This window comes from Silene latifolia, chromosome 8 (genome assembly GCF_048544455.1).
Source record: "Silene latifolia isolate original U9 population chromosome 8, ASM4854445v1, whole genome shotgun sequence".
Lineage (NCBI taxonomy): Eukaryota > Viridiplantae > Streptophyta > Magnoliopsida > Caryophyllales > Caryophyllaceae > Silene > Silene latifolia.
Genome location: NC_133533.1, coordinates 39105408 through 39131669, shown reverse-complemented (window position 1 = coordinate 39131669; position 26262 = coordinate 39105408). Strand labels below are relative to the sequence as shown.

Sequence of the window (26262 nt, the reverse complement as noted above, 5' to 3'; positions counted from 1 at the left end):
ACCTTGCAATCTTGCATGCACCTCTGTTTTCAAATGTCTTAAATCCAACCTCAAGCGTCTTTACAAAACCGAATGTGAGACAAACATCCCATATTTGAACTCAGGCCAGAAAACCAGGATTTGAACTCAGGCCGAAACCGAATGTGAGACAAACAACCCATCAATATAGGAATTTTCACAGCTTGGAAAACAAGGATTTAAACTTAGGCCAGAAAACCAGAGTAACCAAGGACAATTCCGAAGAGAGAACAAATGCATTTAGCAATAGAATGGTAAAACTGTGCAGCAAATTAAGTCAAGCACACTATAAAGATTGACTGAATCATGAAAAGAAAAATCAATTGCAACAAATCAATAACACTGAGGTCAAATTAACATGAAATTGCTACCTGGGATTATCTACAAACTTTAACACGGGTATTATGCACCATTTTCCGGGGCAGGGTTAACCGGAGTACTTGACCCACTCCGCCTTGAGCTAGAATGACCGGTTATGGTCCTACCCATAAACCTTCCAGCTTTGCTGAGTCCACTTCCCATGGCTCCAAGTCCTGAACCAACAAACCCGACGCCAGACCCAATACCAGTCCCCACCATACCAACCCCAGACCCAACTAGTGATGCAGCTCCATCAAGTGCATCCACTGTGCTGCCTATCAATCCCGCTTCCTTCATCGCCTTTTTCTCCTCCTCGATCCTCTTCTCTGCTTCCATGGCTGCATTTTGCTCTTCTTTCGTGAATGGGTGATAAACCACCTAAAATGATAATTCCATGACAGCCTCATCAATGCTTAAGCAATACAATCCCACAATAAGGAGCGTACTTTGATCAGGACACTTTTTACATATTCATAATTGTAAAAGACGCATGTTACGTTTGTTTAAAAAAAAACACATGTTGTTAACTTCAATATCCCATATAAGGTAATTGCCCAAAAATTATGTTCTTGGGACATCTCAGTATAAAAAGCTCAGTAGTGATGAATAAATGGAGTAAACTAGGCACCTTGAGTGTAATAATTCCTCTGTCCTTCTTGGCCTTGGTTGAATCAAGTGACTCGTTCAATTTCAGGTCAACTTCTTTAGGAGTATCAGGAATCAAATCAATTAGAGGCAATTTTGCGATACCCAGTTTCTTGTCCTGCCCAATATCCTTGTCAAAGACCTGAAAGACAAAGAAATGTAGATATCAAAGGCTGGCATGCAGCATGACATCCTCCCTCCTACTCTGTACAATTTAGGGCTGCTATAGTTATCCAAACTTTGTCATCTACTCTCTTTTTCTCAATCATTTGTTTGCCTTTTTTATTTTTTGTGAGGGGTATTTAATCAAAGGCAAACAAATGATTGGGACGGAGAGAGTACATTAGTTCCAAGGGGAAAAACCAGTATTTACTAAAACAAATTGGATTCATGGTCTGCCCCTCAAGCACAGAGCTAGGAAGATTGCACCGAAATCAAATATGCAAGAATGGTTCATAAAAATCCCTGGAGAAATGGTGGATATTAAAAAGGCCGGGCCTTCCCTTTACATCTCAAATAGGATCCTCTTCATTTCCTTTCTCTCCATTTCCTCTCACAAACCCATTTAATAATATTTTTCAATCTACACCCTATTAACCCTTTGTTTCTATGCATAAATCTTGAACGTTCGATGTTGACAGAATACAATTTGGACCGTTGAAAGGAAATGGACTCTCTATAGGAAATGGAGAGGATCTTAACTCTTGACAATCGACATCTGGGAGAAAAGTACTCATATGACATATCTTGCCAATAGAGAGCGTCAAAATTAGTGCTATCTCCTGAGCAAACAGGTCGGGCGGGTCGAGTCATACGGGTCTGAGGTTGGGTTAGGGTTGGAATACGGTTAGAAAAAAGTTTGACATCTTTTATTTTATCATTTTTCAGCCGCAAAACATACTTTTTAATACTAAATTATATTTAATATTACGTAATAATATGATTATATTCATTATTTTTTGTAATTATATTCAGACGTTTATAAAAATAAAATAAAATAATTATTTTATTATTTAATGATATAAAAGTTATAAAATTGATTTTTAAATTTAAAATATTAAAATAATTATTTTTATATTCATTATTTCAAATATAATATAAAAATAATAATATAAAAATAATAATATTCTTGATTTATCATTGACCCATCGGGATAAACGGGTCGTATAGGGTTTCGACCCTAAAATAACGGATCATTTCGGGTCACGGGTCAATATTTCCGGGTCTTTGACCCTAAAAAATCGGGTTAGGTCAGCTTTACGGGTCTACTGCTGAGATCTAAGGCAAAATTTTAACATCAAGGTCACAAGTTCCAAATCCCCACTCCTCTTGTAAAATAAGCCAATGCCAAGTCATTTTGGAACTGAGTGTGTTGTTATTGACGTTGTATAATGTAAACTTGAGACCAAACACTTCAAATATCTGATTGTTGAGTGTTCGCATCAGTGGGATTCCTGATTGTTTGGGTTTCAAGAGAATAGATGGATTGTCTCCTAATGTAAATAAAAAATGGAGATGGGGAAAACTATTCCAAACCTCAATCATGAGTGACTGTGTCTCCTTATCCTCTGCAATCACTTCAAAAGTTTCATTCCAAACTGGGTTTAGATTGTCTTCAACGACCTTTGTTTTATACTTGAAAAGTGGCCGGATATGTATGACTGTATACGGATCAGACTTCCCAATCATCTCCTTGTTCTTCAAATCATTAGCTTTCACAATTGTCACAGTCAATCTGCCTTGAGGTCTAAGTTCCAAGTCACTGCAAGGTAATTGTAAATTATCAATAATTGAAAGGGATGAAAACAAAATGAGCCCTATAAAGAGCTCACAAATTGCTGAACAGAAATCCACTGGAAAAATTTCGGCTAACAAGGGCGTCCGCCATGCGGATCTCACTTACTAATTTATCACACTTACACACTAGCACATAGCATGTAAAAAATAGGACACTATAGTTCTGCTGCTAATATGGGCTATAATTGTTTGATTACCATACAACAAGAAAGCACAAATTCAATTTACCAAATTTAGATCACAAAATTTTGAAGATGCTGATGAGTGATGATGTCAAACTAGGAACAGAAATAGTTAAGTAAGGTGGTTTTACATCAGATTCTTCGTCAGTCAGAATGCTATTTACCCAAATACCATATATTTACATTAGTTGCTAGAAGGTTATTTACAGGGGTGTTTGAGTAAATAATGTGCAGCTTGACAATAGGGTCAAAGTGTCAAACAGCGTGACAAGAGACTTTTGAACGAGAAAGAGCATTGCACAAAGTTTTGGCACTAACATTGATAAATCAACATTTGAAAACTTTCAATATTAAGAAAAACAGACCGAAGATTTTACTACCTAGTATCAACTGGACCGCCAATGGGGACAACAATTCTGTGAGGCCATTGAAGGGTGTCAATCACGATAGATTCTACGGTATCCTGCAAAAATGCCGCCAAAAAAAAAGGTGTTAGCGCCACGGCACAAAACTCTAAGCAAATAATCAGCATTTGCGCATTGATGCTAGAACCTGAACTCCATGTGGACAATGTCAATCTGTTTTAGATGCTCCACACTCCAAATTGGTTAGGACTTAGGACTCTTCTATTATTCAAATGAAGGCTAGAAAAGAAAAAGAACCAAAACACCTGTTCTAACATCTATGAATTCAGCTCAGGGAAGTGTCCTTATCTTATGTGAATCCTAACTTAGAACTATTGATACCTCTATATGTGTCCCTGTTACCTTTTATCTTCAAGTTAAGAATTTTTCTTGATAAAATCTGGATCAATATCCTAGTTTAACTTCAAGTTAAGAATTTTTCTTGATAAAATATGGATCAATATCCTAGTTTAAAACATGTATCCCAGTCCTAGCATCATATTATAAATGCCACATAAAGATCAAATTACAGAACTTGCTTACATGAATCATGTCAGAGAGACCAGGAAGCGCTGTTAGACTTCCACCAATTGCTTTTAAAGTGAAATCAATCCGAGGTTTTGGCTGGTCATATAAAAGACGAGCATTATTACATATTAGTACTACAACAACGACAATAAGATTACCCCAATGCCTCAAAGGCTCCTGCCTGTGTTGGGGTAAGGGGTGCATGTAATGATGTATGCAACTTTTACCTTGCAATGAAATCATACAAGATTGTTTCCAAATAACCCACAAGGAATATGTTGCATTGAGAACATTGAATGATTCCCACATTACAATATAAACACACTTTCGTAGGCCAATTTGAAGAATTCCATTACTATTATCAATATTCAGTAGAACAATATGATCTTAGTGCCTCAAACTCTCAAAGACTTCTGCCAATGGCGAAATATGAGGAGACAGAACAAGGTCTAACCATTATGTTGAAAACGCAGAAGGGATGTTTCTCAATCTTACTATCAATGCATTAAAAAAATTTACTAAAAATAAAGGAAAAAGATATGGACATGTATATTTACATCAGAAAGGAGAGCAACTACGACAGCAGAGATGCAAGGAATTTCTTCAGAAAGTTGGAATATAACACGGATGACGGTGAAAACTTTAAGATCTTTTAACTGTAGCCAGCAACCAAATCACAACAAAATTAGACATATATTGAAGTGTAGGTGTGTGAACGAAGAAAAAAAAACAACAAAAAAAAGATACTCATCCCTCGTCCATTTCTTTACCTTTGTTCAAAAAAATTCACTCACAACAGAAGAAAGCAAAACGAAAAGGATGAAACTGAGGGAGTGTTATCGATAAAGAAATGAACCATCGACGAACTTAAACAAAGAGAATTAAAAAATTTATTAGAAAATTCGTCTAACCTGAATGGGTATTGAAGCAACAACTGCAGCTTCAACACCTAAGATGATATTGGGATCCCCACCCCATCGAAGATCAATATCCATAATTATCTGTCCTTTCTGGAGGCTCTGAACACGAATGCCTGCAGTAGTTGTGTGCATGCACAGAAGTTAAAACAAATGTACACATGCAACAGTTGAATTACAACAGACTAAAGTAAAGACAAAGACCAACTCAATAGCTTTGAAAAGGATAAAAAACATGCCCACCAGAATAACCCCTTGGGCCATAAAAACAAAGAATTCCTAAATTACCACCATGAAACTATCTATCGTGTTGGTGCATAGCGCGAAGCGACTGAAGGCTAGTAGGGACTAGGGACTTCCCCTATTATTTTCGTCAATTCCCCTCCCCCACAAATCTTATTTACCTGGTCCCGCAACTGCGTGTGACCAATAATATAAGGTAAGAAAACAGCAGATATTTTTTTTTTCCACAAATCAACAAAGCACAACCAGCCACTTGAAGTTGACTGCATTCACCAGGAGCTTAGAGGGAAGAAGCCAACTTCTAAGTGTAGAGGCAAGAAGAAATTTCCAGAGCACAAGATTCAAAAAGTATCAGCAATCAGCTAAACTTCAAAACAATCTAAAACTTACACAAAAACACTCGGGGAATTTCAATGAGTAAGCTCTATTTGACTTTTCCCTCATGAAAAGAGAAGTCAAATGGGGATTATTCATTTAAGTGGAGGGAGTATTAAGAAAAAGCAGAAAAAACATTCAACATAGCTTTCCAGACATCATACGATTAGCAAAGCTTTACAGACATCTTATATTTGGCATAGCCTTCCGGGCATCATACCTTACCAAACAATGCACAGCTGTGAGCAATTAAACAATTCAGTGTACCTTCAATTTTTGGGGCAACAGTGCCAAGAGTGAGTTTGTTAAACTTCAGTGAGCTGATTCCAGTAGGTCGATATTGTTCCAGAAGAGGCTCAACAGATTCCCTAATTACTAACTCTGCTGCCTGAGGTTTTGATCACATGCAGAACAGCCATAAGAAAATAAGGTGCTAGCACTATAACAGACTGCCTCTATGAGACACAGCCCCATAAAGGGTAATAGGCAGAACCAAGTCTGGTAGCCAACATGGTTCGAAGAATGCCAACTGTATAAGTGATAGCACAGTGCAAAAATGCTTTATCTTTACTTCTGTCCCAGAGATATACATGCCTGAGATACATATTGGTATAATTAATGCCCCAATCCCAGCATATAGTCAACATGGTTTGAAATAGACATCAAAGGACTCCAACAACAATCAACTTCTAGCCATTCACACCTTCATTAAGAGTTAGGACTTAGGACCACTACTAAGGGTCCTTAATGTCATGTATTAGGGTCTAGTTCTTTTTTAGGTTTTTCTCCCCCATGTAACGAGACTTCAAAGTTCAAAATTTCTGGTAAGTATATCATTTAAGCGATGTATCTCCTCTAAAGCTCCAAATTATCGATCAGAACAACATGATAAAACGAAATGTATCAAATTACATGAATAAATTCTTTTCCGATATTCCCACACACAGACATTTATTTTTAAAATGGATAACGACTTATAAAGTTGTAAAGCATATAGCAACAAGATACTTACATCAGCAACAAATGGCCACAACTTGCTCAGCTGCTTGTTAAGCCATTTCACCTGACAGAAGGACCAATAACAGATTAATTTGTCGGGCAAAACATAAATTACGCCCTTCCCGTCTTTGCATCCCTTTAAGACAGGTGGAGAACATTGATTCGACGGTGCAATTATCATGTTACTAATAAAGAAGGGAAAGTGCAAAAGATCCGATGTACGGTGCACAAATACTCCACAGTATCGGAGCTGTTAAGAGGCAAAGAAAGGCTCAACTCACGAAGGGGGGGGGGGGGGTGGGGGGAGGGAGAACGTTGATTTTGTGCTCAGACTTATTTGGGAAACTTTCATAGACATTCAGATGCCAGAACTAGAGACTTAGTAAACACCTGTTCAAAGACGGGAAAAGATATCCACTCAGGGAAACTATCACCACAAATTTTCTTCAACTCCTCTCTACCAAGGGATGCAAGGACCTTTATATCAGCTGCCTGCATGAAGAAGATGGCCGAACGATACATGACTTAACAAACTCAAAATGACACTGACTCCTTATTCAAGTCGACGATCACGAGATGTTATCATCTCAAACAACAATTAAAAGCTAATTCTGCAATTGTGCATATTCCAATGCAAGGTAATGCAGCAAATTACATAACACCATAAATGTTGTAGAAGTTTCAAAAAAAGAAATTAACAGCTTGCAATTAACTATTAAAAAGAAGTACCTTGAACACATTGATGCAATGTTTTCGAAACTAAAAATATTGACCAAGGTTTAGGCGACACTCACAAGGAAACGAGAGAATCTACTATACGTCTATACAGTACCAAAAAGAATGCCCTCATAAAACCAATTGGCAATGATAGGTAGCTCATTTGTTTATAATCATTTGATTCGTTTCATGAATAATGTGGGAACACTCACATGTGAAATTTATATGGGTTCGAGCCATTTTCAACAAAGACTACAAACTAAATAATCACCTAGTAGCTCTACTATAACATCTGCTGCTTACGAGATCCCCAACCAACATTATTCACAATCGCATTGCATTGATCACATGCTACTCCTTTCTCCATGGGACAAACAGCAGTCCATGTTTCACAATGTAACGCCCATTCGCGCCTATTCTATATTCAAAAACTGGCCATTTCTTTCCTCACAAAATACGTCAGTGACGTTCAGTCATATTCCTCAAGAATCAAGGCATAATTTATCCAACTCTAATACAATCTCAAAAACAATTTACACTGTCATAAGTCTACCAAGTAAATGCCCCATACTAGTGTTGCGCATTTGGATGACATGTCCGCACTTATTCCCAGTCCCCGTGCTCACCCAAAACACCTCCCAAGTCATATACAAGACCATAACACAAGACAAATACTCCATTTGTCTCAATCATTTGTTAACCTTCGACTAAAATGCCTCCCGTGAAGAATAAAAGCCGTATACATATGACCAGGGAGAGTACATTATCAAACATACCCGCTAAACAAACTTGGAACAATTAAGCAAAATAGAACCCAATTTACATACTTGAACAAAAATTGATCAATCAAACAAACTATCAAATACAAACTGACTATTAAAGTACTCACTCCGTCCCAGTCACTAGTTATCATAGTTTAAAACTCTCCTCACGTATTCAAACAATGATAAATATTGACCGGGACCGAGAAATTAACTTATATAAACCCAAACACAACTACAAACCTTGGCTGTACGTTTAGTACTTCTATGCTGCGTCATACGGTGCCAACCAGCCATTAACGCGATCCCAAATACCATACCCAACATAACTCCCGAGATTAAACCCATTTTTTTCCTGAAAAACATGAACATATAAACAGTGAAAAACATGCAAAAAAAAAATCATCAAATCCAAGAAATAAACAAAACAAAATGAAAAACTAAGAAATACCCAGATAAGATTAAGTGAGAAATTGAAATGGGTATGCGGCAGAAATGCGATTAGATGAAGAGCATCAAAGTAACGGATCAAAAAGGTAACTGAAAAATAAGTGCATTTAATTTGAAGGTGTGATAATAATTAATGGGTAGATATTACCAATAATAAAAATAATAAAAATAAAAATAAAAATAAAAATGATGATGGTGTTAAGAATTAAGATAGTGAGGTTGAGATTTGGAGGTGGTGGACCTTAAAGTTGTCTCCAGGAAGTGTGATTAAGTAGATAATAATGGTGATTACTATAAATTAGATGATTAGATGATTTTGCCATTAATTAACAAAAAAAAAGATGGTGATAAAAGTTGCTAATTTGTGATTAAGGATGAAATTTGGTTATGGTTTTTTGGGGTTATATAAACAATAAACAAATTTAACTAATTGATGAATTGATGATGATTGAGTGGTATTAACGCTGAGTTTGATGCGATGATTTGGGTGCTTTGCTTTGCTTTGCTTTGCTTTCCATTTTGGTTAGAATATTTTATTTAACTAGGTTTGGTGCCCAGCTACGTCCGGGCTACCTTTATTTAAGATTTACATTTTATTTTCTATGAAATATGATTTCTCTAAATTTGGTTAACACTTACATTTACAATTTATATATTAAAATTATGATGAGAAGTAAAATTAATCAACAAATTATGAGACACGTTCACCTCTCCCGCTGTTAATATTATTACTTTCAGTACATCCCCTGTTAATACTATTACGTTCAGTACTTCTTCGGTTACTGTTGTTTGTTTTACTATTCCTGCTATTTTTACGGTTAACCCATTAGTTTTGTCAAGCTCGTATATTTAAATAATTAATATTTTTCTTAAAATCGAATTGTTAGTTAATTTTTCATACTCTTTCCGTTGTTCTTATGTTACTTTCATTAAATGTGTTGTGACTACTATTACTTTCACTTCTCCCGCCGTCATTATTTTTCCTATCACTACTCCCGCATTTATTATTGTTAATTTCACTACTCCCGTTGCTGCTAGTATGACTTTCACTAATCCTGTTGCTATATATTATTGTTGCTTTTACTACTCACATAGAAGGTTACTATCATAATAGTTGATTATCTAGTTGTATTAGAGTTATACGGAGTATATTTAAATAAATCTGAAATATTAAATTAGAATATTATTTAAGATTAATCATTATTATTTACTAATTAAATTACAAATCTAATGAATTATGGAATATTATATTTTTTGGAAATCTAAATTGATTTACTTACCTTTAAATAGTTTCCAAAATATAACATATATTTATATTATATTTTTGTATGTTAAATAATTAACATATTTATATACTAATTAATATCATAAGTGGGACCCGTTTATTTAAGGAAACTCGGCATATTCTAATATTCTCTAAATTTATACTTTTAACCAAAACTATATAATATTTACATTGAAGTCCCTTGTTCAGGACCATCACATGGCGCTAGCGATTTAAAACTATATAGTATATTAATGTGTAGAGATTTATTTAATTACATGGAAGTCCCTTGGTTTCTGGAATTAATATATAGTATTGATTGATTGATGAAAGGGTGTCCTTTTCTATTATTTCCATTTGGGTCATTATCTTGGTTGAATAAGTTTTGTTTTTAGATTTTATCAAAACATGTAAATGATGTAATGAGTCAATTTTCCTTTAATTAAAAGTCTTGATTATGAGCATTAGGATTTCATATGATACAACTTCGTGTGTAGGAGTGGGTTAAGTAAGACGTATTTACAAACGATTTTAATAGGAATAATCTAAGGGTCATCTACTCATAATAATCCAAATTTTAATGTAACTCAAAATAAACCTTACTATTACCCTTATTTACTCATACTTCACCAGGGTCATTTTTTACCTATAATATCAGGTAGACCAACAGGTATCCTAATTTTTTTTGTTAAACCTCCTTCTTCCTTCATCACCAACTATCAGTCCACCACCATTTATGTACCCTCAAATCACGTGGAGGATATAATTTAAAAACGTAGTTGCTCATTCATGTACGTGTTCAGTTAATGTATTATACAATCGGTTGTATATACAACTTATCCAAGGTTGTGGAGCTTTGTTACAAAGTTGTCGAGCTCTATTAACAAAATTATCGAGTTATGATACAAAGTTGTTGAGCTTAACAGAATAATTATTAAGCTCAATAACTTCGTAAAATAACTCAATAACTTGTAAAATAACTCAATAACTTTGTGTGTGAGCTCGATAACTTTGACGTGGTTGTACATAGCTATTATACAACTAGTTGTAGGATAGTATTTGTGGTGTTTTACTCATTTATGTACTTTTTTTCATTTTTTTCCATAGTTTGCCTTTTGTCTTTTGCCTGAAAAAAAAAACTCTCACTAATTCTCTCCCTCACAAAATTACTCAAATTCACAAAATTATTTAAATTCGTCAAATTACACAAGTATGAATGCTAATTAAGCAGTGGAGTGAGAGACCCTATTAAGATTCCTAGGACAGTGACTTATTGAAATACAATGTAGTTGAGAGAAACCAAAGCTTGCAAGGATAACAGAGTTGCTTTAGCAGCTTGATCCATAGTAACGTAACCGCAGACTTGAAGGACCAGGCTTAGACAGTCAGTAGTTACGTCAATATGACGATAGCCACAAGAAATTGCCTAAGAAATTGCACATTTAAGTGCCATAGCTTCCGCTTGTAAAGACGATTTTGCCCAAAACCTATTTCTTAATTTTATTAATCCCCTATTTTCTCTCACTATCAAAAAAAAGTATGAATGCTAATTCTCGTATCGATCAAGTAATAATTCTAATTCTTAATTTTATTAATCCCCTATTTACTAAAAGAATAGGCGAAACTCCAATTTTTTCCCGCCTAAAACATATTTCCTATAATAGTGCTTGATATTTTTAGCATGTACTATAGAATATGGACATGATAAGTTATAAATGGACATAATCTTTTGTATTTAAATATTTATAACATTCAATCTTTCACATTCTGCACAAATTTTTATCTCTGATCTTTTTATGATAAAGAAATTCTTTATTTTTCCTAAAGAACTTTATGATAAAAATTCGTTGATTTTTATGATAAAAAGTTGTGGCTAAAAAATATGTTTATAGTAAATATTTGTTAAAAATTCATTGAGTTTTTATGATAAAAAGTTGATGTTAAAAAATATGTTATTAGTAAATATTCATATTCGTATATTAACATCATTAATTTCTCGGTAAAAAAACAAAAAAAAACTTTTAAAAAATACTCATTTCATTACTTTTTACGATTTAAATTTTTATTTATCTAATCAAAATACAATGAAGAGAAATATGAAAAATAAATAAATTGTCAATTTCAATTCCATAAATAATACACTGAAAAGCAAAACTCTATAGATACCTTGTATACATTGCACGGGGTCTACACTAGTAGTTATATTATATCAAATTAAGGAATTAGTTTACACTAATTAAATTAGGGTTTGCTTAAATCGTCGCCGGCGTTGGGGTGAGGGACGGCCGCCGGGGTTGGGGTGATGCTCAGTGTGTGGCCCGCCGGCAGTGGACTAGTCGACTAAAATTATTCAATTATTTGGTGATATTGCTGAAACTGCAGATTGAAAATCATGAAATTCGAGATGTAGCTACAGTTAGTGCAGGAAATGATTATGCAGTAGGAAGTGTGATTGCTGTCGTGATGAAAAACGTGAGGAGGAAGGGTGTAGTTACTAGTTACTAGTTAAAATAGACAAGGGAACAAGTACATTGGGAGGAGGCACGACTAAAATTATTCAATGAGTATCAAATCATTTAAACCTTGTTTGTTATCATGAATCTTTATCATAACCCATTTGATAGTTTCTTCTGCTTGTTTGATTTTTTTTCATTTTGGTTTTTTTTGGGTTAAATTTTTGTACTCTTTTTTTTTTGTTAAATGTTTTACACAGGACCGTCCGGTGGCAGAAGGGAGGTGGCGGTAAGGGTGGTAGATGGTGGCTGACGGGTAGTGATGGTTGGATGGTGATAGTTAGAGTGAGAAAAGATTAAATGAAGAAGATAGAGAGAGCGAATGAAAGAAGGGTATTAAAACGAAAATCATTAAAATAAAAGGGGTAATATGATCATTTACGTCCATGAAAGAGTAAAATCCGTCCATGAATGAGCACCACCCTTTAAAAAAACAATGGCTTATCTTATTAATTTTGAAACAAGATTAGGGTAAGTACCCAGATTTCAAATAAAAACAAGGGGTAGTAGAATCTGTATGTCAAATGGCCATTAAAGATAGGGTAGCCACCACTTACTTACCCTTAAGTTGCCATGAAAATAGAACACGGAAAAACATAGGAACTCAAAAATAATGGCTTCTCTACTACCCACAAAATATCCAATTTCAAATCTTTAAACTCTCACCAACAATACCCAGATTCTCAAAAAAAAAACCCTAAAATTAGAGCAGAAATTGGGTAAGAATCCACAACCCTAAATTATGATCAGGGTAAGTCTCTAATTAATCATAAAAGGAGACGAGGCGTTGGTTTTCGTTGCGGAAGGCGGTGCAATGAGGAGAAGAGGAGTTGATTCTAGGGAAAGCCGGGTAGGAGGTTATAGTTTGGGTGACACTAGTGGAGGAGGATGGATTTGATGGTAGTGCGTTCGGATGGGGTTTGGAGGAGGAAGCAGGCCATTAACGTCCAAATAAAGGAGACACTTAATAATGAGATTATAATTAGCATTTCGATTAATCGTAATAATATGGAAAAATTATGAATTACCACCTAATATGTTGTTCCATTTTTACAAATTATCACCTAATATATTCAACTTTACAAATAACCACCTAACTTTCGTGTTTATCGACACCATTTTCACTTATTCTACATTCTTGTAATGGTTTTACAAAATTATCGACTCGGTTTCATTTTAACGACTTCCGATCATTTTTTCTAACCAAACTACCCTTACTAACCCTATTTAATTTACACACAATCCCTCTCATTCCTCCAAATCAAATAATACCCCCAATCCCCAAAAAACCCAGAAATCGTTTACTAGAGCTCTTCCTCATGTCGTCATTTTCTGGGCAAGTTCAGGTTTGTTTCTCCTTTTCTTATTTTTTTTTTTCGAATTAGCTTTTCTACTAGTGTATTATGTTGGATTCATTCTGATTACTCATGCATCAAAGTACATTAAGGATTGCATTGCTTATATACCATCTTAATTTCAGTTTAATTTCAGTCATGGTTAATTTATGCATATTGGGAAAGATAGAGCGCCTTACCTCGAATCTGTTGCTGGCAAGACAACCTTCTTGAATAAGAAGCCTTGAATCGGTCTTAGGAATGAACTCTCATAATCAAATTAATTCAACTTCTGGGGCTGTTCCGTTCTTAGTACGTACAGTGCTCGAAATGCTACTATTATTTATGTTGATGCTGGCGGGTGGCAAGAAGATTTGATAATTTTTTTGTGGAATACATATTTTACTTGAACGGAACTAAGAATTTGGACATCCATCCATTAAGGGCCTTAACAAAGACCCTTTGTGAAGTAACATACTCGGTGAAGCACTCTCTCTAATTCTAAATCTCGGCCTCTAGTTGTAAGGTAGCAAGTCGATGCAAATCATTGGAGAATTTTCCAAAGCTTGGGCGGTTAAAAGTCTTGACTTCACAGATTGTGTGGCTATGTGTTTCATGGGATTTCATCATTATCTTCCAGGATTCAGTCAATCTGCATTTGAAACAAAAAAAGGATGAGAAATTGCAGAAGGACGCCATTTGGCAAGTCTTAACTGATAAGAGATCATTTGATGTATTTATGCATTAGTAGGTTCATGTTGTAAGATCATTATGCAATGTAACTGCATTCTTCCATTGTTTATGAATTCTTCCATTGTTGTTGAATTAATAAGTTGGAATTTCTATTAAGTTTATGTTGTTTAAGAAACTTTGAATGCTTTTATGTTATAATGGAATGCAATATGGCAACCTTTTATGCAATGGATTCAGTATGATTATTTTGCAATTAGAAATTGATTCAAACATCAATCTCCTTTATGAACATTAGATGCAGTTTAACAATCGAAATAACTATATCATAAATTCATGGAATGCGAAGTGATGCCATTTAACAACTTCCATTTGTATTTAACAAACCAAAAATCCATATCAATAATTCATCATCTCTAATACAAGCAAAACCAAAAAACAAATTGAACTTCCTAATTCATAACAAAAGGTCCATATTAGAAATTTGTTACAAACTACAATCTGCTAGCCCATAAACCTATCATTTGCAGCTTACTGATGTGGTTGGGATGTTGACCCACAAGGAGGTTGACTTTCAGTTTGGCTCGGAATGGCTTCATCATGGGTTCTGGATGTTCTTTTTTTTTGTATTGAGCTCTAGTCTTATTTGCATTGACCCATGAATCCGTAATAGGTGGTCTGCCACCTTTGTTTCTTTGCTTGGGTGCCGTTGGAGGGTTCTTACAAGTCTTCTTGTTATGTCATAGATCACCACATCTTCCACACTTGTTAGACTTTTTGGTTCTCTTCACTTGAGTGGACTCATCTGCTTCTTTTCTTCTTAGAAGGTCTCCCTGGCATCCTTCTTAAGGCAGGTGGTAGTGGTTCAGGTAGGCCTGCTTCTTCCCATTGGGAAACACCAGGCATAGGTTTGATTACAGGTGTATATGCCATTAGGTACTTCTCCCTAGAATATGCTTCATTTACAAAATCTTCAGGGATTAGTCTTTGATCAAATATACATGTCATGGCATGGACGCATGGTATACCAGTTAACTGCCAATGAAAGCAAATGCATTTTTGTTCCACCAAATTGACAGTAAAAGTATGTCCTTTATAGTTAACCTCAAAATCTGTGGACATACTTGGGTGGACTTTGGCGGTCCTTGGTTCAATAATCGATCTTTTGAAGCATTTATGAATGTATGGCATATATATTCCCTCATACTTATCTACCCCTTCTCTTTTTTCAAAGTTCCTCTTCGTAATATATCTACGCATATATTCCATGTGTGTAAGAATAGGCTTGTCTCTTGCATCTTTCAAGACAGAATTGAATGTCTCACAAAGATTGTAGAGAATCATGCTACTGTTACAATTGGTTGAGAAGGCATGTCTGCTCCAATGCGTTGGTGGTATTTTGCTGACATAGTTGTAAGCTCCATCTAAAAGTTTTTTTTTATTTCTTCCAATTCTGCCTTGAACTCAACCTGTTCAGTGTAATGACAATAGTAGCAATAGTTTTAGTAGCAGATCAGTTTGCAGGTATCTAATAGCATTGTAATTACAGTAGTACCAGCGGTTTAATTACGGATAGTATCTAATGACAGCGGGAGGTTAATGAATTATTTACCTCGGTTGTTGCCCAAGCAGCCCTCCAAAAGCTATCTTCGAAGGCTTGACCATGGAATTGTAACTTGAAGTTGGCCCATATGTGCCTAACACAAAACCTGATCTCAACTCTAGGCACAACCACATCCAGTGCATTGATACCGTCGTCAGGTACCAAAAATAAAACCTAGATACACTAATAGAAGCTAGTAGTAAGTAGGGTCGATCTCCACAGGGAGATGGGAAAATGTTAGCCTGAATTAAGTCCGTCTAGGTAACCAGTTCTGGGAGTTTTAATAGTTTGTTCTAATCTAATAAGATCACGAAAGAGAAAGAAAGCAAATGAGTAGAAATTAAACAAATAGAGAGAAAATAGCTAAGACAGCCGGTTCACCATGATTCTCTAGTCAAGCAATCTAAGTCTCAGATCAATGCAAGTATAGTCTATGGAGCAGTGAATATCTCCTTCCGGTCTCAATTCACCCTAGAACACAATCAGCTTAGCTTCCGCCCTCACTAATGTGCCCTAGTGTTCGCTACGAGTCTCACCCTTTCCAATCTTCCGATCTAGGTCAAGGCTTACTGTGATTTATTAACTAATTGCGTCGACTCAATTAGACAAAAACAATTAATAGCAGGGATTAACAACATAGATTAAACTAGCATTAAACCTAATGATTCAGTTTACCATTCCCTTAGAATCATGGCTCCCCTATGTCTTAGCAAGGGAATTTAGCTATGCATGATTATCGGGGTAGCAGCAATCACACATAAGCAGGAGAAATTCAACATAATAACAAAGCAATTAAAGATTGTAATAACAATTGGAGGTAAAGAGAGAAATAAATAAAGAGCAATGAATAATTAAGAATAAAGAAAGAGTGATGATACCGATTACAAGTTTAAGATCCCAGCCAAAGTTCTAGAGTAAGAGTATGAGAGAGTCGAGAGGAAGAGAGAGATGTCGCAGTCCAGAGATGAAGAAGAAGTCGTATCACGTACTACTTAACCTAGTTTAAATCCTAATTACAAAGCCCAACTCAAAATAAGGTAAAAACACGCATACATGGTAAAACCTCTCGATCGAGTGGAATGAAACTACTCGATCGAGGACATATCCAGCAATTCGTCTCGATCGAACAGAAATGGGGTTCGATCGAGAACTTCTTGTATCAGCCTTATCGATCGAGCATCAGAACAGCTCGATCGAGTGAACCTTCGATGGATAAAGCATTCGATCGACTAAATAATTAGTCGATCGAGCTATATTAGCACATAGGACTCCTTGGCGCCTTCCGAGGTCAGCTCAAGCGTCTTCAAGTGATGGTTTCCAAGCTCCGTTTCCTTATTTTCCATAAATGCAATGCAAATGAGACAAGTTTAGGCTCGGTTTATCTTCTTTCTGGTCCGTACCTGTAATTTACACAAGACAAACCAAAGTAGACCATTCGGGGGTATTTGTAGCTAGATGCTACATAAATAGTACAGAAATGCGTGTAAAAATGAGGTAAAAACCTTAGCTAAAATACACGCATCAAATCTCCCCAAACCAAACCTTTGCTTGTCCCCAAGCAAACTATGAATGCAACTAAAGACAACTAGTGGAACGGGACTAACTCATCAGCTACAAATCACCCACCCAAACCAGTTTAATGCAACAACTGACAAAGTGGCAAGTAGTAAGTGCAAACGAATTAAACTAATATCTCAAACTTACTGAACCGTCGACCTTGCAAGACTCAGAAATATCGGACTCTCACGGGCCACTCATCACTCAATTTTAAGCACAGGGTGAGTATATATGTAGAGTATAGAAAGAAGTAAGACACTCACCTAACTCGACCTACAAGAACATGCATGCAGTTTAACATGAATAAAGTCTCTACAACCGTACATATGCATTCCAACCAACTAATGACCAAGACACGTGTCGAGGACTTACAATTGGGTAAGTGAGGTACTGGGTAAGAAGGGGCGAAGATGAATCTGGATATGTGGAGTTAGCAGCCAAGCTAGCAACAACGGGTCCAAACTAGAGATACATCCCAACTTCATACTCAATAAATCAATACAAATCAGTGCTATAATGCAGCACAAAACTCACTAACCACCATACAATTATTAACTCCCCATAAGGTACGAATAGAACATGGGAGGTAAATCACAACATATTAAACTTCAGCTCATGATTTTTCATAATTTTTTTCTCTTTCTCTTTCTTTTTTTTTTCAATTCTTCTTCAATTTTTTTCTTTTCCAAAATTTTTCTTTTCATATTTTTTTCTTCTTTCCATTCCCTTCAACATTTCCATCAACTTCTCAAATCGGATATATAACCAAACCTTAATGAAACATTCCAAACAGCTACTGATTACTAGCTCAGCTAGGGTAGGCATAATTATAGATTGTAGCTAAACAGGACAAATAAGGCAATTTGGCTATGTGAGGCTCATGGGTAGAATGAAATAAAGGGAACTGCCTCTCCTAACATGTGTCACCATCCACAGACCGAATGCATACAGGTATCAAGAAGAGCAAATTCATGCTTATGCAAATTGATGTTACATGCCTTATAGAGAGTACTACTCACATCCTATATGAAACTGGTCATGAATGTCTCCAGTTTATTAAGCTCTAACCTCGGAATGTAAAGTAGTTTGCCAATAAATGAGTCAAGTCTATTCGTTCAGATAAGAAAGAAACAAAAACTCGTAGATTATGCACATTACCATGCCAAGAAAATGTCAAGAATATGCAAGGCAAGGGTAAAGACGCAAAGTAGCGTCAAAGTTCAATCGTTCCGACCCAAAATAAACGTGCGATTTTTTGAATTTTATGAAAATTTTTCGAATTAAATACAATGATGCATTGCAAGAATTGAATAAACGTGTAATGCGGAAATACAAGAAAACATGCAGACACAGGTATGGATGCATACCTCCCTAAACCAAACCTTACAATGCCCTCATTGTACCAAAAATAGGGAAAGAAATGCAAACTAAAGAGAAAAAGATAACGGGAGTCGGAAAACTTACAAGACAGCGTAAGGAGGGACCTCCCCAAACGACCATGAACATGGGAGGTCACGGGTAGCCACGCAGCAGCTCAACATGTAGAAAACAAAAGCTGAATCACGTAACTACTCGATCGAACAGATCGGAGTGGTTCGATCGAGTGGAAGGGTGTCAAAAGAGCTCGATCGAGAAGATGTTATACTCGATCGAGAGAAGTGGATTTGCAGCATTTTGATCGGGAGCAGCAGAAGCTCGATCGAGTAAAATTCCAGCCACAAAGGTTCGATCGGGTAGAAAAACCACTCGATCGACCTAAATCACCTGCAAACCGTGTAAAAAGGACATACGAGGCTGGGAGATGCGTGATAGTTCAGCAGAAAAAAAAGTCTCAAGCACACAAAATGAAAAGAAAAATAAGTTTAAACGAAAGTACAATAAAATAGGCCGGGTTGCCTCCCGGATAGCGCAGGTTTAAGAGGTCCCGTACGACCTTTCTGTCTTTAATTAGCTGGCGCATCAAGATTGTCGAAGTACAAGACTTCGACACGGTTGTCTGCATCATTAGCCTCATGATAATGCTTCACGTACTGCCCATTTACTTTGAACCTATTTCCCTCAGAACCTTCTAGCTCAACAGACCCAAACTTAGTGACAACTGTCACTATATAAGGGCCACTCCACCTGGACTTCAGCTTGCCAGGAAATAACCGCAGTCGGGCATTAAACAGCAACACCTTCTGCCCGACATGAAATTCTCGAGGGATGATCCTTTTGTCGTGCCATTTCTTCGTCTTCTCTTTGTAGATGCGCGAGCTATCATAGGCGTTAAGCCTAAACTCCTTCAGTTCATCTAGCTGCAATAGACGATTCTGACCACACAACTTAGGATCAAAGTTAAGTTCACGAATTGCCCACCAAGATTTAAATTCTAACTCAACAGGTAAATGACATGACTTCCCATAGACTAACCGATATGGTGATGCACCAATCGGTGTTTTAAAGGCAGTTCGATATGCCCATAATGTGTCTTCCAGCTTAAGGCTCCAGTCCTTCCGTGACTTAGAAACTACTTTAGCTAAGATCTCCTTAATCTCATGATTAGAGACCTCAACTTGACCACTAGTTTGGGGATGATACCCCAAACCACGTCGGTGTTGAGCACCAACCTTAGACAAAATAGCAGTTAGTTTCTTTTCTTTAAAATGCATTCCCCCATCACTAATGACGACCCTAGGGACGCCAAATCGGGGAAATATAATCTTTTTAAACATCTTAATCACGGTCTTGGCATCACAATGGGGTGAAGCAATGGCTTCCACCCACTTAGACACATAATCAACAGCTACCAAGATATACCTGTTACCTTTACTGGATGGGAAAGGTCCTTGGAAATCGATGCCCCAGACATCAAAAACCTCGACTTCTAGAATACCATTTTGTGGCATCTCATGTCTCTTTGAAATGTTCCCTGATCGTTGGCAGGCATCACAAGCTGAAACAAAAGCTTTAGCATCAGCAAATAAAGTGGGCCAGTAGAAACCAGACTGAAGTACCTTAGCCATGGTACGCGATGGACCGTGGTGACCACCATAAGAGGATGAGTGACAGCCTTCCAAGATCACTTTGGTCTCCCACTGCGGAATACACCGTCTATAGAGACCGTCGCACATTCCTTAAATAAATAAGGGTCATCCCGGAAATACCGCTTAACGTTATACGTAAAACTTCCTCTCTTGATAAGAAAGGTCGGGCGGCGGCGTACCGACAACGTAATTAGCTAAATCTGCATACCAAGGATCTTGGTTAATAATAGAAGAGAAAACAACAAACAAAGAATCATCAGGAAAAGAATCATCAATAGGTAAAGAATCTTCTCCTCTTCTTGCTGTGATGTCTTGACAGATGATCACCTACAACGTTCTCAAAGACCTTTCTTATCTTTTATCCGCAAATCAAACTCATGAAGAAGGAGTATCCATCTCAACAGCCGTGGTTTAGCTTCCTTCTTAGCAAGAAGGTGTCTCGCGCTGCATGGTGGTAAAAAAACGGTAAGAATCTCCGACCCTATCAAATATGAACGAAATTTTTCTAAAGCATAAACCACAGCTAGAAGCTCTTTTTCAGTAGTGGTGTACTTCACTTGAGCCTCATCCAGAGTTCGGCTCGCATAGTAAATTACATTTAAAGCTTTGTCTTTCCTTTGGCCTAACACTGCTCCTAGTGCATAATCACTAGCATCACACATAATCTCGAACGGCAGATCCCAGTCGGGAGGCTGTATGATCGGCGCAGATACCAATGCCTGCTTTAACCTGTTAACAGCAGAAAGACACTCATCAGTAAATACAAAAGGGGCGTCCTTAAGCAGCAACTTTGTAAGTGGTGAGTTCACGCTCATCACCTTTACCTCTATGGCGCAAAGAGTACTAATCATCTGTCCCACTCTCTCTCCTTCAGCGTCTGTGAGTTCACGCTCATCTAAAGCAGCTTCAAGCAAATCCAACATAGTGTCATTGTTATCTGGGTTATCTGCATACTCATCCAAAAGCATTAGGGATTCTAATGGGTCCTTTGTAAAAGAACCCGACCAGAAGTCATAAACAGACTCGTCAACAATATCAACAGAATAACATGTATCCTCTATCATTGGCCGACCCAAAGTACTAGGCAGACTGGAAGTAATCGCGTCGTCCCCCACTGCAAGAGTCAAACGCCCTTGTTTGACATCAATAATGGCCCCAGCTGTACATAAAAACGATCTTCCTAGTATAATTGGGGTCCGGGTATCCTCAGATATATCTAAAACAATAAAGTCCACTGGTATAAAGAACTTGCCTACTTTCAAAGGCACGTCCTCTAAGATACCCAAGGGTCATCTTACAGATCAATCAGCCATCTGTAATGTGATATTAGTCACTTTAAGGTGACCCCTATTAAGCATTTTGCAGATAGAAAAGGGCATGACACTGACGCTGGCTCCTAAATCACAAAGAGCCTTGTCTATTACTTTATTGCCTATGGTACTGTAGATGCCCAGTATCTGTTGAGACTCCAACAAACACCCGATGATTATCAGACTATAACATGTTTTGGAATCGCGGCGTTTGATCGACAGCTTGTGTACAACTTTACGTCGGAAAACTTAAAACGATTTCGAAAATAAAATATTTCAAAACTTTTCAAAAGTACCTGGAGTGTTTAATGCACGACGACGGGGTCGCAATGACACTAACTAGAGTCAAAACCGACACCGGACCAAAAACCGACTCAAAAATTCAAATCCCGACCCCAACAACGAGTCAAACCGAGTCAACCACAAAAAACAAACCATTTCAAACCTTCTATACTAAGATTTCCCGGATTCATGAATGGTCAAGTACCAAACATGTGACTACAAATCCTAGGATAGAACAAATCATGATTGCACTTGTGTGAAAGTGACAGGACAACTCGAAGACCCGCGACGCGGCTCGCGCGCCTCTTTGAGCAGCCCAGCTGGGCACGTCGCTCAAAACTCACACAACCACTCATTTTCTTATAAATACCCCTCAAATGCCCCCATTTGAGAACTTACGCGAGTGTCCGCCCCCTCTTTTCTCCCTTAAAATTCTCGACTCGACTTCTTAAGTCACAATACGACGTGTATTTACGACCTACCGATCGTAAATACAAGCCTTACACATTGTTTGGTACCGTCATCGTGCATTAAATCACTTGACCGACCATTTCGACCACTACACCGTCACTAATCTTAATAAAACACTCTTTTTACTTACCAAAACGGTTTTAAACCGAGTCTTTTCCGACCAAACGAGTTGTTACACTTACGTCGGTTTCTCGCCATAACCAATAATGTAAGTATGAGGGTGTAAAAATCCTTCTTTTATCATGTCTTTGCTTGTTTTATGACCATAACATGCTAAAACATGCATAACACGATCCAAAACATAGGACAGACGAGCCAAAATTGAGTTTTGGCAGGCGAAAGCCCCTTGTTCGCACGAGGAGGCCCGCGCCTCAATGTGGTGCCCAGGTCAGAACTCAACCGTGTTTGTTCTCGTCCTTCCTCATTAATCTATTTTCATATTTGTAATCGATTTTTACCATTTCGAATGTTTTCAAACCCTTTTATTTACTTTTACAAATTTTAACCATAAAACATTTTTCACCCTTGGTTCTTAATACCATGACGGTTTAATCCGTGTTCCGGTGATAATATTTGGTTAATAACATTTAAAAGGTATTTTAAAGCCTTTTATTTCATTTCTTCACATTTTGAGAGGTATTTTAAAGCCTTTCATCATTTCTTTACATTTCCAAAATAAACATATTAGTCACCAACACAAAAGTCATCCTTGGTTCCACCTACCATGCCGGATTTTAACCCGGGTACGATGATGAGTATCGACTAATTATATTCAAATGAACTTAAAACAATTAGTTCATGATCATTCTCAAAACTATCCATGTCAAGTCGAACCCGACACCGAATATCATCAAAATAATGATGATTATTCGAGTCTCGTTCCTCAAATCAACAAATACGGTCTAAACGACCCTTTCAAACCAAAACGGGTTTAAATACCCACTTTTCAACACGTTTCATAAACGTTTTCAAATGGTCAGAGCACGGTATATAACCGTTGACTGACCCGCGCCTAAACATGCCTTTTCTTTCTTATTTTCAAAACCAGGGGAGACCCCCTTGCACCGCCAACAGGCTCGCGCCTCATGTGGCCGCCTGGTGCAGGGTCTGTTCCCTTTCCAGCATTAGTCTAGGACGATCCCGACTCCGGCCAACCCGGATATAGGACGGATCAGATGACTATTTGCTCATTCAAAATCACACTTTCAAAATGCCTTACTAAGATAAATGGATCGCGCTATGCACCATAAACCTAATACGGTAAATGGATGGTTAATTTCCGTCTTGCATGCAAATCAACCATAAATCCAACTCGACATCTTATACTTGATACTTGGATTAAATAAACCGACTTAGAAAGCTCTCACATGTTAGGTTTAAATTATTGGATGCGCGTTCATGCATTTAAACCGTTTTATCAACTTTTGCATTCAACCAACCAAGATCGATCAGTAGAGGCTGCTACCGCGGGCGGGATTGAGTGTCTGATTAAAGGGCTTCCCAATACGTACCTTCACCTCTTACTTAGAAACTTTGAATAGTGGACGACCTTATCCAGGGCGTACGAGAGTCATTCTAGAGATAGGATGTTAAAGAGGGACGATTCCTTATCTTTAGTACCTATGTCAAACCCTGCTTTGTGCTTCGTTTGACCGAGGTATAAAGTGGATTCGAACGGGTTCCAAGCATCCCACAAATGCTTGGTGGCGACTCCGAACATCTCTAATCGTTTTGAGACCCTTACCGAGACGAAACCGACCGATCTAAAACGATCCGGTCGAAAACATTTTTACGCCGCCGAGCGTGGCTTTCAAAAGACCGCTGCATGTCCGCAGATCGACCGGGCTTGCAGGTGGGTCGATGTCCACAGATTGGCGACTCCGCTGGGGATAACTAGGACACTTACGTCTTTGTGATCCCTAGATGGTGAGACTCGAACGAGGTCTTGGTTGGAATGCATGAATTGATATTACGGTCACGGTCGGATTCCTTGTCAGGACCCACAACCTAACCCTCTTCGACCAATTGGCTCGTCTCGTCGGCGTGAGTTTTCTCATCCCTGCGTTTCGAATCCCGATTGAGTCAAGCATACCATTGACGTTACACATTTCTGTTTCGTCAAAGAGCTTTCACCACTTTCGAGCACGACGCTAGGCACCCTCCTTACACATTTTGTTTGGATTGGTATCCCTCTCGCAAATCGGGGTTTGATTGCTTGGTGTGTAACCCACCCTTCTAAGCCAAAACCCGTGTCAGCATTATGCATAATATAATGAAACTGTGAGTGCGTATGTGCTACTTGATCATAAGTCCTTCCGTGTCATTTTCAAACTTTCAAAAATACCCTTTTGCGCCGTTACAAACCTCGGTCTTTCGCCGACCGTTGCACGCCTTTCTAGGCCGTCGTAATGACGATTTTTCAAACCCGGTTTTTATAACCATTTCAACATGCCTTTCTACGCCGTCGTAATGACGATTTTTAAACCCGGTTTTTATAACCACTTCAACACGCCTTTCTAGGCCGTCGTAATGACGATTTTTCAAACCCGGTGATGAGTCATAATTATATACATATTTATGCCTCCCCTTAATTACTTTTGATACGGTTTTCGTGCTAGTTTATATCATTTACATGCCTTTTATGTTAGAATGTTGATACTTCCGCCTTTTGATATTTAATGCAGGAATGATGCATTTGAGGAGCAAAGGAATGAAATGGGCATCGCGGAGTGGGCATGAAGGGATACACGAAGCATGGCACGAGAATCCATAAGAATGAAGGAAGAGAAGTTAAGAAGAAAACACGAAGAAAAGAGATTCTTATTACAAGTGCCTACTTTGAAGAGCCATATCTCGAGTTATACTACAGATTTTCAAGTGATTCTAATTGGAGGTGAAAGCCTATCCTCTTAGCTTTCCAACGCCGCAAAAATCGCTTGTTTCTGACAAGTAACGAAGAAATGGCGGCCGTTTGAAGTTCAGTTCGCGAAGCAGGAAATTGGTGCCTCGATCGAGTCAACCTTGGCTCGATCGAGGAACTTCATGCTCGATCGAGTCACTCTCGACTCGATCGAGGAACCAACCTAATAAATAAACTTTGCAATGTCGAGAGTTGGGGTATCTAGGAATTGGTGCCTCGATCGAGTCAACCTTGGCTCGATCGAGGAACCACTAGTTTCCGCAATATTCCGCAAATTTCCTTAAGTCGGTTATGACTACTATAAATACCAAAACTCATACTCTAGGTTTGAGGATGCTTTATTTTCAGTAGGTTTAATATAGCTACCTTAGAAAACTCTCTAAAATACTTAGTTTAGTTTATTTATTGTTCTTACTTCCGGATCTAGCTATTTACGATATTGTTCTTAATCTTTCCTTTATTATTAATCATTTATTTCATTGTTCATCTTTTATGCTTGCAATCATGTTTCTTATTATTGTTATTGTTGTTCTTCTTTCTATTATGCGTAGCTAAATCTCTTATCTAGGGTGAAAGGGGATCTAGGTTGTTAGAAAAGGGGTTACTTGTGAATTGATTGTTAAATTGCTTTCTATTGTTGTTCAATTATCGTATTACTTCTAATTAGTTGATTATTGATCAGAATTGATTAATTAGTCTTGCATAAACTAGGATTATCACCGACCGGGTTAAGACTAGTATAGGCCACGATAATTGAATTAGACCAACTTAATGATAGCGATCGCATGTTAAGTGTTTTAGCAGGATTTTCCCTGAATGGGTCCGGCTTGATTAAAGAATAATATGGGTATCTAGCTCTAGAAGTTTGGAGTATTATAGATGAATAACAAGGAAAG

At 37.4% G+C, this 26262-nt stretch overlaps 1 protein-coding gene across 1 annotated transcript; it reads right to left on the bottom strand.

Annotated features, from left to right (window-relative positions):
• Window positions 1-242: 242 nt before the first annotated feature.
• LOC141596747 (calcium-dependent lipid-binding protein-like) lies at window positions 243-8521 on the bottom strand. The gene is made up of 12 exons (XM_074416989.1): window positions 8398-8521; window positions 8190-8301; window positions 6859-6960; window positions 6482-6532; window positions 5737-5857; window positions 4846-4967; window positions 4492-4590; window positions 3950-4030; window positions 3383-3465; window positions 2560-2785; window positions 1007-1165; window positions 243-756 (listed from the first exon to the last, which is right to left on the bottom strand). Exons 2-12 carry the CDS (start codon window positions 8292-8294, stop codon window positions 421-423), a joined length of 1485 nt encoding a protein of 494 aa, XP_074273090.1. The 5' UTR covers window positions 8295-8301; window positions 8398-8521; the 3' UTR covers window positions 243-420.
• Window positions 8522-26262: the final 17741 nt, after the last annotated feature.